The sequence below is a fragment of the Rhincodon typus genome, chromosome 8, assembly GCF_021869965.1.
Source record: "Rhincodon typus isolate 14 chromosome 8, sRhiTyp1.1, whole genome shotgun sequence".
Lineage (NCBI taxonomy): Eukaryota > Metazoa > Chordata > Chondrichthyes > Orectolobiformes > Rhincodontidae > Rhincodon > Rhincodon typus.
This window is the reverse complement of record NC_063339.1, coordinates 35,739,971-35,757,952: the sequence shown is the minus strand read 5'-3', so window position 1 is coordinate 35,757,952 and position 17,982 is coordinate 35,739,971. Positions and strand designations below refer to the sequence as shown.

Below are 17,982 nucleotides of genomic sequence, written 5' to 3'. Positions count from 1 at the left end.
TTGATCACACTGTTTTTTCCTACTTTGCCCTCCTGTGAATTTTTCCTTTCTGATTTGCCTGTATGCCCTCAGTCTTTCCTCTTTGCAGTCAGAGGAAAAAAGAACAGAGCTGGAGAGGGATTCACAGCCTGTAAGCACATGATGCCACAGAATTGATTATTTTTTTTCCCAAACTCACTTCATTTGCTCAGTTTATTTGGATTTCATTTGAAAATGTATGACATCTCTGCCTTAAAAGTATATACTCAATATATTTCAGGCAGATTTATGGTTGTCTTGCTTTACAAATAGTCTTTATAAATGAACCAGTAGCAGCATTTTAATTACACTACAATTCTAAAACATTGCTACTAATACTGAAAGTAACAATTTCCTGTTGACACCTGATGTTAGTGGTATAATGCAGCCATTGTTTTTAGTTTTGAATCCACACCTTAATTTCAATAAACATTTGTTGCCAGACTAATGATTAGCAGTAAATATTTTCTGATCAACCTTTTTAAAGATGTTATTACTTGCCTTTGGAGCAGGTGGAACTTGAACCTTGGTCAGAAGTAAGGACGGTATTACTGTGCCACAGGAGCCAATGATTAGTACTAAGTAAACCATATCATTAGCTAACAATTAACCTCAATTATAGTCAGAATGGAAAGAAGGGCAGTCTGTGAAATCTTAACAGTGACTCAGAATGGAACCTTTCTGTTTTAAAATAATTTTTAAATTGTGAAACTTTAATTGTGAGCTTGCTTTTCTTCAGTTTATTAATCCCTTTTAGTTATCAGACGAATTTATTTCCTGGTCAGACCAGTAGTCCACTTGAATTGTCTGCATGTAAGTTTAAACTTACAATTAATGCAGGAAATAATGCAACCTCACTAAATATATGCAGTCAAACTTATAAAAGACTTCCTTTTGTAAAGACCGCTTGTTTTCGAGAAGAAAGGAATGTTCTGGTGAATGGTGATTGCCAGTGGATTACTACCTTACACTATGCCTTCCAAGATGATAACTACTTGGTAAGTCTACTTTCACTTGAAATAGATTAACAAAACAATAAGCATGACATAGACGTTCTTTTCAAAGAAAAGTGTATCTTAAATTGTTAAACTGCAGGATTCTGGTCAGTAATAATCATTTTGTTTACTGATTTGTCTTCTTTTTAACCAAGTATGTATAAAGTTCAAACATATTATTTATAGTGTCATATTAAGTGCATTTTTGTGTATTTTTAGTATTTAGTCATGGACTACTATGTGGGTGGGGATCTACTGACATTGCTCAGCAAGTTTGAAGACCGACTTCCAGAAGAAATGTCCAAATTTTACATAGCAGAAATGGTGTTAGCTATCGACTCCATTCACCAGTTGCATTATGTGCACAGGTATTTGTATATTTTTTCTATATATCTGTGTCCAATATTGGCTGATGTCTCTTTTTTTTCTTGCCATCTCATTATGTCCTACGTCTCCCTTTTTTCTCCCACCCTGCTTCCTAGGTATGATAGCACAGGTGCTATGCACTTGCCATCAAGTCATCCAAGTGACTGTTAACTTGTGTTTGAGCCATAATGGTGAACATCAGCGAGCAATTTAATATCAGGGCATCTCAGCTAACCAAAGATTGTTCATGCCCAAATGTTACATATGCATACTTGTTGGAGCTCATCAGAATTGGTGGGAATGGAGGGAATTGCATTGTCCTTTTTATTGCTGTGGTTGTGATAAATTGATGCTAACACTCACTAGCAATGTTCAGACATGAATAATACCCACCTATTTGGGTGAATTATTGGCGACTGCTGAATCTTTGGAGAGCAAAATGTTTAGTTTTGATCCACGTTTCACTGATATGAGAAATTTGTTAATAGCACCTTTGGAAATGGGCCCTAGGTTATCCCGTAGCCTCCCTGGCGTATCATCCATTTCACCGTTTCCATCAAGCCAGGAAATCAACTCTGATTAAATGAAGAGTGCAAGTGAGCATCCCAGGAGCAACATCAGGCATACTTAAAAATAAGGTGTCGACCTGGTGAAGACACAGTACAGGACTCCCTGCATGTCAAATAGAAGCAGCGTGGAGGTGTCAGAATGAAATGATTCCACAGTCACTGGCTCAGATCTAAGATCTGTGATCTCACTACATCCAGTGAATGATGGTGGACTATTAAACAACTAACAGGAACTGGAGGCTTCACAAGTATCCCCATTTTCATTAGTAGAGGAGGAGGGGTAAAGTGAGCACATTAGTTTTTAAAAACAAAAACAAGGCTGAAGCATTTGCATCCATCTTCAGCCAGAATTGCTGAGTGGATGATCAACCTCAACCTCTTGAAGTTCACAGCATCACAAATGCCAGTCTTCAACCAATTTAGTTCACTTCATGTGGTATCAAGAAACCAGTAGAGACACTGGAAATGGCAATAACTTGACTGGGTAGATGCTGAAAGGATCCGTCTGGGAGAGACTAGAACCAGGTGACACAATTCTTTTTTTTTTTTAAAAAAAAGGAGCCTCCTATTTAAGATTGGAGATGAGAAATGTTCCTTTTCAAGTCATTGGTACTCGCTTCCCGAGTGAGAATTAAAGATAGAGTTGTCTAATACTTTTAATCCCTTGAGATTCAAGAATCTAAGGTTATCCGGAGTAGGTGGAAAAGTGGAATTGAGGTCACGTTTAGATCAACTGCTATCTATTGAAAGGCAAAGCAGACAAGAGGAACTGGATGGCTTATTCCTGCTCTTAACTTGTGTAGTCAGTAGACTGGCACCTGTAAAGGGCAGTTTTGTATTTACATTCTACCTTTCATATCCACTGGTCATCTCAAATATTTCTGTTGAAATATTTTTGAACAGTAGGCTGTTATCCAAGCTATTTTGCTCTTTATGAAGCCAAATTTGGGGCTTTGAAACAATCTGAATGATCATCGTATAGTTGAATACAACCTACATGAAATCAGAAAATGCTGGAAATGCGCAGCAGGTCTGACAGCATCTGTGGTGAGAAAAGCAGGTTAAAATTTCTGGCGTGTGGCCTTTTATCAGAATTCTGAAAAGTTAGAAATGTAATAAGTTTGAGCAAGGGTTTGAGTGGATAAAAGAACAAAAAGGAAGAATGAATATGAGCACAGAATAAACCAAAACATTCTTTAGATGCCAAGCTGTTCCAGTATAGTTACAACACTGGTATCTAGCTGACAATGTGGAAAATTGCCCAAGTATGCCCTGTACACACAACACAGGACAAATTCAACCCGGCCAATTACCACCCCATCAGTCTACTCTTGATCATCAGTTAAGTGATGGAAGGTGTCGTCAACAGTGCCATCAAGCAGCACCTTCTTGGCAAAAACCTGCTCAGTGACGCCCAGTTTGGGTTCTGCCAGGGTCACTCAGCTCCTGACCTCATTATAGCCTTGGTTCAAACATGGACAAAAGAGCTGAATTCCAGAGATGAGGTGAGTGTGATAGCCCTTGACATCAAGGTGGCATTCGACTGAGTGTGGCATCAAGGAGCCATAGCAAAACTGGAATCAATGGGTATCAGAGGACAAACTCTCCGGTGATTGGAGTCATGCCTGACACATAGAAAGATGGTCGTGGTTGTTGAAGGTCAATCGTCTCAGCTCCAGGACATCTCTGCAGGAGTTCCTCAGGGTAGTGTCCTCAGTCCAACCGCCTTCAGCTGCTTCATCAATGACCTTCCCTCCATCATAAGGTCAGAAGTGGGGATGTTCACCGATGATTGATTGCGCAATGTTAAGCACCATTTCATAAAATCATAGAATCGCTATGATTCTGTGGTCATAGAAACAGGCCATTCAGTCCAACAAGTCCACACTGCCCCTCTGAAGAGCGCCCACCCAGACCCATTCTCCTACCCTTTCCCTGTAACCTGGCAGTTCTTGTGTTTAATCCATCTAATTTACACGACCCTGGACACTACGGGCAATTTAGCATGGCCAATCCACCTAGCCTGCACATCTTTGGATTGTGGGAGGAAACCAGAGCACCCGGAGGAAACCCATGCAGATATGGGGAGAATGTTCCAACTCCACACAGCCAGTTGCCCAAGAGCGGAATCGAACCCGGGTCCCTGGTGTTGTGAGGCAGCAGTGCTAACCACGGAGCCAACTTGCCGCCCGTTTGCGACAACTCAGATGCTGAAGCAGTCAGTGTTCAAATGCAACAAGATCTGGACAATATCCAGGCTTGGGCTGACCAGTGGCAAATGACATTCAAGCCACACAACTGCCAGGCTATGACCATTGCCAATAAGAGACAATCTAACCGCAACCCCTTGACATTCAATGGTGTTACCATGACGGAATCCCCCACTATAAACATCCTGGGTGTTATCATTGACCAGAAACTCAACTGGACTCATCACATAAACACAGTGGCTACCAGAGCAGGCCAGAAGCTAGGAATACTGCAGTGAGTAACTCACCACTGACTCAAAGCCTGTCCACCATCTACAAGGCACAAGTTAGGAGTGTGATTGAATACTCTCCACTACCTGCATATGTGCAACTCCAACAACACTAATGAAGCCTGACACCATCCAGGACAAAGCAACCTACTTGATTGGCACTACATCCACAAGCATCCACCCCCTTCACCACCGACGCTCAGTAGTAGCAGTGTGTGCTATCTACAAGATGCACTGCAGAAATTCACCAAAGATCCTCAGACAGCACCTTCCAAACCCACGACCACTCCCATCTAGAAGGACACGGGCAGTGGTCGTATGGGAACACCACCACCTTCAAGTTCCCCTCCAAGCCACTCACCATCCTGACTTGGAAATATATCACTGTTCCTTAATTGTCATTGGGTCAAAATCCTGGAATTCCCTCCCTAATGTTTTTGTGAGTCAACCTATAGCAGGTGGACTGCAGCGGTTCAAGAAGACACTTCTCAAGGGCAAGTGGGGATGGGCAAGAAGCGCTGGCCAGCCAGCGATACCCGCATCCCACAGATGAATAGAATAAAAGATGCAGTAGTTATGTGCTGGGTTTCCGTAGTACTTAAATTGGTGTCTAAAGAATTTTGATATAAGTGTTTAAAACACTCATGCTGTTGGACCCTGTATAAACCTACATAGGCAGTGCTTTGCAAGACAAATATAAAGCTAGAACTAAACAGACCATAAAGAAAAAGTGAAATGTGCAGCTAGGGTTACAAAAGAGAAGCCAGAATGAGAAAAGAATGAAATGTTTGTTTATAAAATTCATAGAAGACTACGCTAATGGGTTTCATAAGTTGCCGAATGATCCGGTGAAAATTAATTATTTTTTAATTGAGAAAAGGGTTCTCATTGTTAAAATACTATTTGAGCAAGTAGTTTTTAAAAGTAACTTTTAGCAAATTTAAATTGCCACCATGTAAATTTATATTTGTAATGGGAGCTTTATTTCGATTTCAGGTGATCAAAAACAATTCAATCCTCTCTTACTAAAAAGCCACACATCAAGGTTGCAGATACGAAGGACATGTGTCTGTATAGTCGTGAACTTCCTACAATGCATATATTAACAGTTTTTATAATTCTGACTTTGTCTAGCTACTTTGCTACATTGAATTGAAGAGATTTAAAATTTAATTTAATTTTCAGTGTCAATACTTGATCGCCGAATATCAGCTTAATTTCAATAGCGACAGTTGCAACAACACTGTAACCCTTGCACTAATGGCACTCAGAATTACACAATTTGAAGTTAGAATTTTTGTCAAACTTTCTCCAGGGAATCATGATTTGCACACTTCCATCTCTCCAATTACAGTTTTTTGAAAAGTTCAATTACTGTTTTTGAAAAAGCAATCTATTGTGCCATTAGGAACCATTGCTTTTTAATGTTTAAAGCTGTTAACATTTTTGGTTTCTTTGTCTACTTCAAATGAAGTAGCTTTACATGAACAAGAGAGAAATATAGTTCTGATTATGAGGTTTTAGTCATGGCAAAGATATTTCAGCTTTGGGAGTGTGAATGACTTGTGATCTATTTGTGTACTTGCTGGTGGCCTAGTGACTATAAGAAACTTTCTGATTAAGGTGACCTTCTCTCAGTCAAGGGTCACAAGATCTGGTCAATGCAAACTGTCTGTTCAGCATTAAATAAGATTTTTGGTTCAGAAAAGATTCCATCTACTGATGAAAAACCTATAGTTGAATATTCAGAAGATGATGTTGGAAATCAATTTGGTCATAACCAAGTTTCTTACTTAAAATGAGGGCTCAAAACTTCTGAAAGTGGAATAGTCATTCTAGCAGTATAAATTGCCGATATGCAGCTGCACCGTTGGAATAACCTGGAAAATTGATATTTCCTTCCAAAAATGTCCCAGCTCCGAGTTGGAGTTTGAAATTTTGCAGGGTTTCGATTCATTTAAGCTTAATAGCTATCCAGAAAAAAGTTAGAAGAATAAAACCTGGTGTTAATTGTGGAACCACTCACCATCTCCACCCCAAATGACCCCTCACATTCCTGGACTTAATACCCCCACTGACTTGATGCTGCCAGATGTGATATTACAACTCTGATCCACTGGCCCCAACCTACCCTAAACACTAATCTACTTATCTGATACCCTGCAACCTACACCCACTTGGTGCCCTAGATCCCTCCCTTCTCACCCACCTGCCTTTAAACCCCCCCCGCCCACTTCCTCCAACCTTCGCTCCCGCGTGTGCTCTCTCTCTCAGATACCATTTCTGTAGTTTTGGCACTTACATACTGCTTAACTTTCCGAAACAGAACAATATTTGGATTCTGTATACCTTTCTTTCCTTGTCTTCCCCGGTTTAAACTCCTCTCTGAGCTGCCTTTTTGGAGTTCTGTGCACGGAATTCTTAGCCGGATTTCTTCATACAATTCAAAGTTAAAAATGATGGTATGCTAATTTTGAAGAATCGAGGATTCTACAAAGCAGTCAATTATGCTGAGTCCTTTCAAAATTTTTGCTCCCTCTGCTGTTTCTCTCTGAAGCTAGAACTTGCTCACAACTTGCCTGTTTGCAAAGTGGTATTTTGAGTCTTTACACATGTAGGCACGTCTCTCTGCCATCCAAGTAGAGCTAGCAGATGTATCGTTAGCTGTATTTTCTGCATTTTTTTTAGCCTGTAATGTTTGAAAGTGAAAATCGTGAAAGTCCATATTGTTGTAACTCCTTTTTCATGAGTTATAAGGAAAAAATAGACAAGGAACTTCAACAAATAATGAAATTGTAGACAGGATATTGAAAAGGGTAATGTTGAATTAAATCATATTAAAATTGCAAATATTTAACTTTTACGTTCCATTCACTGAAATACATAAAAATTTGGTTTAAGTACTCCATTAAGGGGCCAAATCATGTAAGGATTGAGACTACATCAGCGCCTTTTTGTCCTATTTCTTAGAATGTTGAATTTAACTAAACTTCTGGGTGCCTTGTTTGTACTGATATTGTGGGGGTGACCAATTCTAAACAGATTGCAACAGTTCAAAAAAGCAAGGACATTTGGAGTTGAACAAATGCTGACTTTACACCACATTTCATAAACCAGAAAAAGAAATGTTAAATAGATAACAGAGATATGGTTACTCTTGGATGTGGAGCTACTTAGACCTTTGAAGTACTGCAACACGATGGTAGCGATATTTGCCAATATGCTTGCCTGCTTCTAATGATGTTTTCTAATGTGAAAACATTTTCTGTTTAAAAGTTGCATACAGTAATCAGGTATATTTTAAAAATATACAAAGAATAATAACCTAAATTTCAATGGTACACAATGCAAAGAGTCACGGTTCAAAGCAGATTTGAGAAGAATGGCACATTAACTTCAAATTGACATGGGTGATGGAATCCATTGTTTTAGCATCAGTTGTGTTGATGGCAAAATAGGAGGCATTTGTAGTGCTAATGTCACTGGACTAATAATTGAGGCCTCGGGTCTTGGGGCATGGGTCACAACACTACCACAGCAGCTGTTTGAATTTAAATTCAATAAGTAAATCTGGAATATAAAGCAAGTCATGAAACTATCATTGATTTTCTTAACCTGGAGCTGTGTAAAAACATTAGTGTCTAATATTGCCTCAGTAGTTTATCCATTGCAACTGAGGATACATTGTCCTCCAATAATACAGACTAAGGAAATCTACATGGAGAAAATGTAACTGAAAACAAAGGAATTTCCTTTCTTTAATTCAGCCTTCCTTGATAGTGTTGTCGACTCTTCAGTACAGTGTGGCTGTAAGACCATTAGTGTATGGAAGAGAGATCAGTTTCAGGACCCCTTTATATTTAAAAAAAAGTAATACAACAGACTCTCATGACTGTGACGTAGTCCTTTGTCACCTATGTAAACATTATTAATGGAGTTCATTCTTTCTTTGTTCACTGATTTTGTTTAGCTGCAATATTAACAACATTCTTTTCTTTTAAATATCAGTCAAGTATTTTTTGTATATAAGTAGTGAAGCAACATGGAGATGAATAATCAGTATAAATATTTGTGCTTTGTTTCCCTGAATCTCCCCCTTTTGGTAATGTTTCTCTTTCTTAAACAGGGACATAAAGCCTGATAATGTTTTGCTGGACATGAATGGACATATACGTCTTGCTGACTTTGGTTCCTGCCTGAAGTTAATGAATGATGGCACTGTGAGTACTGTTTCTGGAAAAATGTTCTAGGTGTATATTTGAATAGCTGCAGTGTCTACTGTATATCATAGAAACATTCAGGAAATAGTTTATATTATAGAATGTGCAATATTTTACAGTGCAGTCAATAGTTTGCTATTCTCAAGGAAAACGACTGCAAAGTTTTGGTTATACCCAATTTTGTGGTTGGTTTGCTCACCGAGCTGGTTCGTTAATTTGCAGATGTTTCATTACCCTGATGGTACATCTGCGAGCTAACAAACCAGCTCAGCAAGCAAACCAACCACAGCATCCACAACCCAAGCTACAAATCTACTCAAACATTATAACCAATTTTTTGTCATGTTTTTGGTAATCTTAAATCTGTTTATTTCTTTCGGTGTCCGGTTGAAATCATCTTGAAACATAATTTGTTCTGTCTAGTTATAAACATGACTTCCTGTAACTGATGCCTGCCAAACAGCAGCGTTAATAAGTTTCTTCTCTTTTCTAATTAAAAGCAGTAACTCTGGAGAAAAATAAGATTACTGAGATTTTAATTAAAAACAAAATGCTAGGGGTAGAAAGTGAGGTTTTGATAAGGTGATGTTTTAAATCGGGTGAAGGAGCGAGACAGATTCTGTAATTGTATCTTATATTAGTTATGCAATGCTACTTCACAGTAATTGTGCAAAATCCCACCACTTGAAACATTCATTATGTCCAGCACCAGTGTACTGAATGCACTGCTGCAACAATCTGAAAGAACAATCAAAGAAATTTTTAAGCGTCCCTCACCAGTGACTTCTACCATCCAGAAGAGCAAAGGGAGCATCATTTGTAGACACTACCACCTGAACATTCCCCTCCAAGCTATTCACCATCCTAATTTGGAACTATGTTGTTGTTCCAAGTTTTGGAATGACATCTACTAATGGTTGATGATGTACGTGAAACTCGTGGATCAAAGACGTTCAAGAATGTGGTTTATGACATGTTGAGGGTAATTAGTGACTGACAACAAATTTGGTCTGGCTGACAGTGCTCACAACCCGAGTGAAATCTCAAAAAGATTCTGCAATAACAGCTAAAAGCCAATGCATTTCATTTTATAATGTTTGAGAAAACTTTATACATCAGTTGTCTCTTTGTATGAAATGCCTGGATGTGCATCTTTAAACAAATAACATGTTATTGTCTGTTTTTTTTGTTAGAGTAAAGTGTGCACGAATGATGCGGTTTCTGATGATTTCCTGTTTCTGTTGCTTAGGTACAATCTTCTGTGGCAGTTGGTACTCCTGACTACATCTCTCCAGAAATCTTGCAAGCAATGGAAGATGGAATGGGAAAGTATGGACCAGAATGCGATTGGTGGTCTCTTGGTGTATGCATGTATGAAATGCTTGTTGGCGAAACACCATTTTATGCAGAATCACTGGTAGAAACATATGGGAAAATTATGAATCACCAAGTAAGAACCATTTTTTTAAAGGCAGGCATTTCTAAAATTGTGTGTAATAAACTATTTGCGCAGAACCACAGCATTCACAGTAGAAGAATGATTCTGCAATTTGACATTGGATATTGCAGTGGATTATGATAAGCTTCTCAAATGGTTACAATATGTTTTAATTTAAATTCTGATTTGTAAAACGTTTAGCGTGCCGTTAGGGATTGCTCATTGGATCTTGTGGCCCCATTCTGATTGCATACAGCTAGTTTTCTGATTTTGAAAAAGAAGTCCATACTTCAAGGAAAATAATAAACTTCGCATCTAAGCTAATTTCATTTTCAGGTGTTCTGTCAATACAGATAGAACGCACCATATTTTGTGTATGGAAAAGACTCTTACTAAGCTGTTTTTGCTTGGGTGTTATTGACAATAACATCTAGTCTGCATCTTGTTTGACAGGAACGATTCCAGTTTCCATCTCACATCACTGATGTGTCTGACGAAGCCAAGGATTTGATACAGCAATTAATCTGCAGTAGAGAACATCGTATTGGAAAAAATGGAATGGAAGATTTCAAAAAGCATTCCTTTTTCAAAGGGATTGATTGGAATAACATCAGAAATATTGAAGCACCTTATATTCCTGAAGTCAGCAGTCCAACAGACACTTCAAACTTTGATGTAGATGATGATGTTCTCAAAAATCCAGTTAGTACTTTAATTTTAATCAATTGCTAAAATAGGTTCAGACATGTAACAGCCCAAAATAATAGTAATTTAGCAGCTGGTAGTACCATTTGTCTATAGATGGACCCTAGATTTGGTTCTTTACAGTACTTGTGTGTTATTTTGGAGAAATCCCATTTTTGTAACAGCATTTCTGTCCTCCTTCCTCTTCCTTTCCAAATTTCGTTTTACTTGTAAAATTCAAACAGCAGGAAAAGTCTGGAAAGTTACAGATATAACCATGGCTAGATTTTTCATTTCATGATCTGGCCAAGCCCGGTCAAAATTCACTACAAACATTGTATGTTAATGTTGTTGTCAGGCAGCCTTATTACTAAAACCTGCGACCATCTGGAAGTATAGACTATTTTTATTACTAGACATCTGGTTATTCGATTGGCTTTTCTCAAAAAATTTGTATTCAACTCTAAAACACTTAATACACTTCCAGTTATTTAAAACATGATCCAACTAATGGCATTTGAATAAGTGGAAACTCAAAAGTTTAGAATGATTACTGTAAAAATTAAATATCTTGGTATAGCTATATAATTATTGTACATAGACCTAATGTTTACCTGAAATAATTTCTGCTTACTTTTTCAGTTGGTCAAAAGTACAATTTTGAAGTGAATTTGCACAGCATTAAACATTAATTTTAGAATAGGACTTTCAAAATGAAGGTTGCTTGGAAGGCCATTTTCATTTTAAAAGTACATTTTCCAGTTTTTTGATTATATCTTTAAGCTGCATAGTATAAATCTAAAATAATATATGCAATATAGAATCATAGAATCCCTACAGAATGGAAACAGGCCATTCAGCTCAATAAGTCCACACCGACTCTCCGAAGAGCATCCCACCCAGACCCATTCCCCTACCCCAGTATTTTCCATGTGTAACCTACCTAACCTAAACATCCCTGGACACTATGGGCAATTTAGCATGGCCAATCCACCTACCCTACACCTCTTTGGACTGTGGAAGGAGACTGGTGCACACAGAGGAAACCCACACAGCCAGTTGCCCAAGGGTGGAATCGAATCTGGGTCCCTGGCGCTGTGAGGCAGCAGTGCTAATCACTGAACCATCGTGCCGCCGAACTGAGCCACCGTGCTGCCCGTGTGAAATCAAACTGTACACATACATCTTTGTCAATTTGTACGGCATATATTTCTTTTTCTCTTATCAATTCCTCAATCGTGCGGTAACATTGAAATTTTTACCCATGGAAGATCTCAATTTTAAATTTGTGTAAATGATCTTGGAAGGAGGAACGGAAGCACTTCCAAGCACAGTCAGAAGTAATTGAACTGAAATACTGGGTTAGAGATCCACATTGTATAGTCACTAGTAATAAAGCAAAATGTAGATCCGCTTCACTCTCTTCCACCTCAATCCCCCTAACCCAGTTAAATATTTCTTAAAATTTCCAAAGGAGATGGACCAGCAGTGGTTTCATGTTTTCACTAATCGAAAACTCAGCCTTTCTTTTAAACCTGCCAATATAATGGGGCCAAATTCCTGTTTTTGCTTTTCTGCCAGAGAAGCATATAACTAACAGGATTTTCAAATCTGATTTGTCTTGGGAGAGAATCTGTTCAGAATTTAGATGTAATTTGCTGGCTCGGCAAGCGAATCCAGATTGGCACTAGCTTTAAATTAGATGAGGGGATACAAATATTTGAGAATGAGGAGTATACATAAATGGATCTAGCCAACTTTTGTTTTGCTGTAGCTGGAGTAATGGGACAAATCTATGCTTAAATTGACCCCAGAGTAAGTATGCTGTCCTGAAGAAGTATACTCGTACCATTGTAATGATTTTAAGACGGATAATATGTTTCTTTTATCCTTTTATATTTTAATTGCACTTTTTTATAACCAATGTTCAGACAACATTATTACAATTTATTGATTTAAAACTCTTCATTTTTCCTTGTGCTTTTCTTTATCTTAGGAGTTGGTGCCTCCAGCCACTCACACTGCTTTTTCTGGACTGCATCTGCCATTTGTAGGCTTCACATTTACCACCAGCAGGTAGAGCAATTCAGGCACTTAATTTTAATTCTGCTTTTGTTTTGTTTAAGTGCATATAGTAAACAAAATGTACTATTGTAACAGGTGGATCATATCTATATTTACTAACCAGAAAACACCTCAAAGATCCTTGCTTTGTTTCCCATCTAAAATATGACCACGTGCTCGTTAATAAAAACAAACCATACTACCATTTACGTGTGTCCTAGTGTAAAATCTTGGAACTCCCTAACAGCTCCATGGATTCACCATACTAAATGGACTGACAATTTCACAAAGACAGCTCACCGTCACCCCCTCAAGTATATTTATGGATGTGCAATAAATGCTGTCCAAGCCAGCAAAGTCCACATCCCCTGAATAATAAAAAAAACTGTGCAAATCATTGCACATGCTTGATACTAACTTTAAATGGTATAGCTGATGGGCTGTTTTTGTTGTAAGGAATATTTTGTTTTCCTTGATTACTATGGATAAAATTAACTTTCTCTTGAATGAAACTGATCTTTTAATGGTTCCAAATTGAGTATCAGAAACATTTCTACCTTAAGTGGTCAGAATTGATGTGGGACCTATTTGTCCAAAATGGGACATGATTTATGAGCATGATTCTATCCTTCTGTGATATCCATAAAATATTTTGAGCAGAGATTACAAGACAGGGTGGTGAAAAAGATGTTTGGCAAGTTTGCCTTCATTGGTCAGAACATTGAATACAGGAGTGTGATGTCATGTTGCAGATGTGCAGGAAATTGGTGAGGCCACTTTTTGAATACTGTGTACAGTTCTGGTCGCCCTTCTATAGGATAGATGTTACTAAACTTGAGAGGGTGCAGGAAAAATTTACAAGGATTTTACAAGGGTTTGAGTTATAGGGAGAGGCTGAATAGGCTTAGGACTTTTTTCTGTGGAGCGTCGGAGGCTGAAGGGTGACTTCATAGAGGTTTACAAAATCATGACGGGCATGGATAGGATGAATAAACAAGGTCTTTCTCCCAGGGTAGAGTGCATAGTTTGAGGTGAGAAAGGGAAAGGAAAATAGTTTAAAGGAAATATTTATAAAGGACCTGAGGGGTAACTTTTTCACAAAAGATGGTGCGTGTATAGAACGGGTTGCCAGAGGAAATGGTGGAGACGGACGCAATTGTAACATTTAATAGGCATTTGGATGGGTGTATGAATAGGAGCAGTTTAGAGGGATATGGATCAAATGCTGGCCAATCAGACTAGGTCAGTTTAGGATATCTGATCGGCATGGACGAGTTGGATCAAAGGGCCTGTTTCTATGCTGTATGACTGACTCTAGGTGCAGAAATCTTGTTGATTTCTTCTTGGCCCAAAGGTTCTGAAGACAATTGCAGAGCTGTCTAAAAGCACAACTGTGATCAGCTTATGACCACAGGACAGGGATCGAATCTGGGTCATCTTAATCCACTTGGTTCGGCTGTTCACTTGCTTAATCTGTTAAGTTGTGCATGTCCTGTATAATTTAACACCAACTTAATACCATAATATATTTAACCTTTGACTTAAAATTAGAACCAACTATATGGTTAAATAAAAAAAATCAGCTATATTCAACCCATCAATACACGTTTATGCAATAATTTACAGGGCTATTATTGTTAACTAAATGTAAAATGCATATCATTGGATGCAATTCAGTATTTTTATCACACTTAGCAGTAAGCTGCACAATAATTAAGTGATGTTGTTTTTGAATTTAAGTTCTCCAGGTCATTAGACCTGAAAATTGTCGATTCACCACATGATCAGTATGGTGATACGACCAAACATGTTGACTTTGGCATGGCAAAAGCATTCTTTCTCTGAAGAGTCATTTGTTCAACCTCTATTCCAGAGATTTGAGCACGTAACCTAGGCTGCAGTTTAAGTGCAGCAATGAGGGAATGATTTGACTTTGGGAATTAAGTTTTTCATCGAATCATAGAATCCCTACAGTGTGGAAGCAGGCCATTCAGCCCATCCAGTCCGAAGCAAACCTCTGAAGAGCATCCCACCCACGCCCACCTCCCCACCCTATCCCTGTAACCCTGCATTTCACATAGCTAATCCACCTAGCCTGCATGTCTTTGATCATGAGAGGAAACCCAGACAGACAAACTGCACACCAGCAGTTGTCCAAGGGTAGAATTAAACCCTGCTCCCTAGCATGGTGAGGCACTAGTGTTAACCTCCTGAGCCACTGTGCCACCCGAGATTTTCATTTGAGGCATTAACCATTGTTCTGTCTGCCTCCTTAATTGTGTGTTTTTAAAAAAAGTCATTTTACACTATTCTAAAAAGAGTGGGAGCATTTGCCAAGTGCCTTGGGTAGCATGCATTCTGTAAATAATATCAGTAAAACAGATAATCTGGTAGTTTGTTTCACTGCTGTTTGTGGAATATTGATGCACAAAAATCGACTGGTGAGTTTCTTTACACGGCAACAGTGGCTACATTTCTGACTTAAAGACGTAGGACACTGAGTTTGGGGAAAGAATTTATTCAACATGAGCTCCTGCGATTGCTTGGCTACTTTAATTGAATTAACAATTAATGCTTTATAAGCTAGCTATCTGATGTTTAGAATGCAGTAGCGAGTAATGTGATTTGCTGTTTCAGTCCTTTGTCAGACAGAGCTTCTTTGCGACAAGTTATGCGATCAGATTCAATTGATGGGGACGCAGATGTACGAATAGACTTGGAAAACAGTTTGCAAATAGAGGCTTACGAGAGGCGAATCTGCAGACTTGAACAGGAAAAACTAGAACTAACCAGGAAACTGCAAGGTAATTTTGAGATTCAAATAATGGGGAAATCCTAGAAAAGTGCACAGCAGATCAGTTGACATCTGTAAAGGGAAAAGGAAACTTAGTGGTTTTGGGTATTCATCAGAATTCAAAACCAATGATAGATCTAAAAATGGAAAACTATAAAAGACTAGGGGCAGAATATCCCCAGGCACTGAGTGATGTGGGCGTTGGTGAGAAAGTTGGGAAATTGTGAGAGATTGGCAGTGAGGAGAGTGAGGACAAAGTCCTTTTTTCCCAATTAAGTGCTGAATTGTTGATATGGTATTCTCCCTAGTGAGCAGCAAGAGGCCTATTTGCTTGCATTAGCATGCACTAACATCCTCATGATTATGTCATCTCGCCTCAATGATTTGCAGTTTCCCACTATCCCACCCTTTGGATAGACTTGATGATAATTCCAGATGTGAAAATTAGAACGATGGCCTGGGGACTCCAGCTCACCATTTGCTTCTTTGGTTTCCACCAGCCATCAACATGTCATGGCATGATCAATTGGCAAGATCTCCCCCACTCTGTTCACCAGGAACCCCAAATATCCATCAGAAAAGTGGAGTGCCAGTTTCCCTCTGTCTGACATGTCTGGGGCAAATGACACAAACAGTGCGTGGCTGGGCTTTAAAGATGGCACCAGCACCAGGAATCCTGGGATGACCTGGTAGTGGTAAGTGGGGGTATGTGACAAACGGTGTGCCATACACTGGTCATGAAGCAACTTTGGGAAGATAGCATAAGAAAACTTGCTAGGGTTCACAAAGAAAGACCTTAATGAAAATTGCCAGAAATGTCAATGAGCTGATTTTTGGTAAGATTCAGCTCAGCCCAGTATCTAAATGAGGAAATGGACAAACTGAGAAAAAAGTTAGCAGGTACATTCATTGATCATATTTTGGCTTCTGACTGTCATATCCAACTTTTTTTTGTTGATTTATTTGTTATACTTCTGTTCCTAGTAACTGACTTTGTTTTTGAACCCTGCTCTAAATTCTGTTCTCTAGCTACAATTCCAACTGTTACCCTGGTAACAGTCTATAATTAAGACAGTCTGTTTGCAACCTCAGGGTCACACTTGAACTTCTGACCTCATTTTTGTGCCATCACTGAAACTACCTATTTCTACCTCTATAACATTGCCCAACTTTACCCTTGTTTTAGCTCATCTGCTACTTTGGCCTTTATTCATCACTTTTGCCTCTAATCTTAACTATTCTAGTGCAGTCTTAGGTGGTCTCCCATATTTTACCCTCCATAAACTTGAGGTAGTCCAGAATTCTGCTGCCTCTGCTTTAACTTCCACCGGGTCTCATTCCTCTATTTTCCTATTTTAGCTGTCCTGCATTGGCTCCTGGTCAAGCAATATCTTGTTTCCAAATCCCTCTGTGACCTCATGCTCCCGATCCTTAGGTCTTCTCCACCTTCCCAACCCACCCAAGTTATTTGCAGTCTAATTCTGGTTTCATGTGCCACCCTAGTTTTAATGGCTCCCCCATTGGTAACCATGTATTCAGTTGTCAAGGTTCCAAACACCACCCTGATTATCTATCTCACTTTCTTCTAAGACATGCCTTTAAACCTTCCTCTTGGACCAAGCTTTGACTAGGTCATCTAATGTACTATGACTCAGTGCATACATTGCTTTATAATGATCTTGTGAAGTACCTTGAAACACTTAATTGTTGAAGTACAATAAAATTTGAACGTTTTGTTATAATGATTCGCAGGTCTCCTTCATTTATCATTCTGAAATTAAGCTTAACATACTTTTGTTTTAGAATCCACTCAGGCAGCACAGTCACTTCATAGTTCAACACGTGGAATGGGAACTATCAGCAGAGATAAGGAAATCAAGAAGTTAAATGAGGAAATGGACAAACTGAGAAAAAAGTTGGCAGGTACATTCATTTATCATATTTTGACTTCTGTCTGTCATATCGAACTTTTTTTGTAGATTTATTCATTATACCTCTGTTCCTAGTAAATGTGGTTTTGTTTAACCTATCAGGTTTCACAATATAAACTGACGTTTTCCCAGCCACCATCAGTTCTGAGGAAGGGTCACCAGACCCAAAACGTTAACTCTGTTTTCTCCTTCACAGATGCTGCCAGACCTGCTGAGCTTTTCCAGCAACTTTGTTTTTGTTCCTGATTTACAGCATCCGCAGTTCTTCCGGTTTTTATTAGGTTTCACAATATGTTTCTTCATTGATGGAGGATAGTATTGACCTGCAAGTTATTCGTTATTGTTTTTCTAGTCCTTGATCATCAACATGGTTTTCAGCATAGCTGTTTCTCTTGAAAAATTGCAGTTCTCCTGACCTTTCATC

General features: G+C 38.7%; 1 protein-coding gene across 8 annotated transcripts in view; it reads left to right on the top strand.

Moving 5' to 3' along the window:
* The window catches only part of cdc42bpb (CDC42 binding protein kinase beta (DMPK-like)), a 191,881-nt gene that overhangs the window by 111,350 nt on the left and 62,549 nt on the right, over positions 1 to 17,982 (top strand). For all 8 annotated transcript variants that reach the window (XM_048599866.1, XM_048599871.1, XM_048599870.1 and 5 more), the window contains exons 4-11: positions 921 to 1,016; positions 1,233 to 1,381; positions 8,554 to 8,647; positions 9,897 to 10,097; positions 10,539 to 10,787; positions 12,766 to 12,845; positions 15,471 to 15,637; positions 17,431 to 17,550. In XM_048599866.1, coding sequence (XP_048455823.1) covers positions 921 to 1,016; positions 1,233 to 1,381; positions 8,554 to 8,647; positions 9,897 to 10,097; positions 10,539 to 10,787; positions 12,766 to 12,845; positions 15,471 to 15,637; positions 17,431 to 17,550 — 1,156 coding nt within the window. The remainder of the gene's footprint in view (positions 1 to 920; positions 1,017 to 1,232; positions 1,382 to 8,553; positions 8,648 to 9,896; positions 10,098 to 10,538; positions 10,788 to 12,765; positions 12,846 to 15,470; positions 15,638 to 17,430; positions 17,551 to 17,982) is intronic.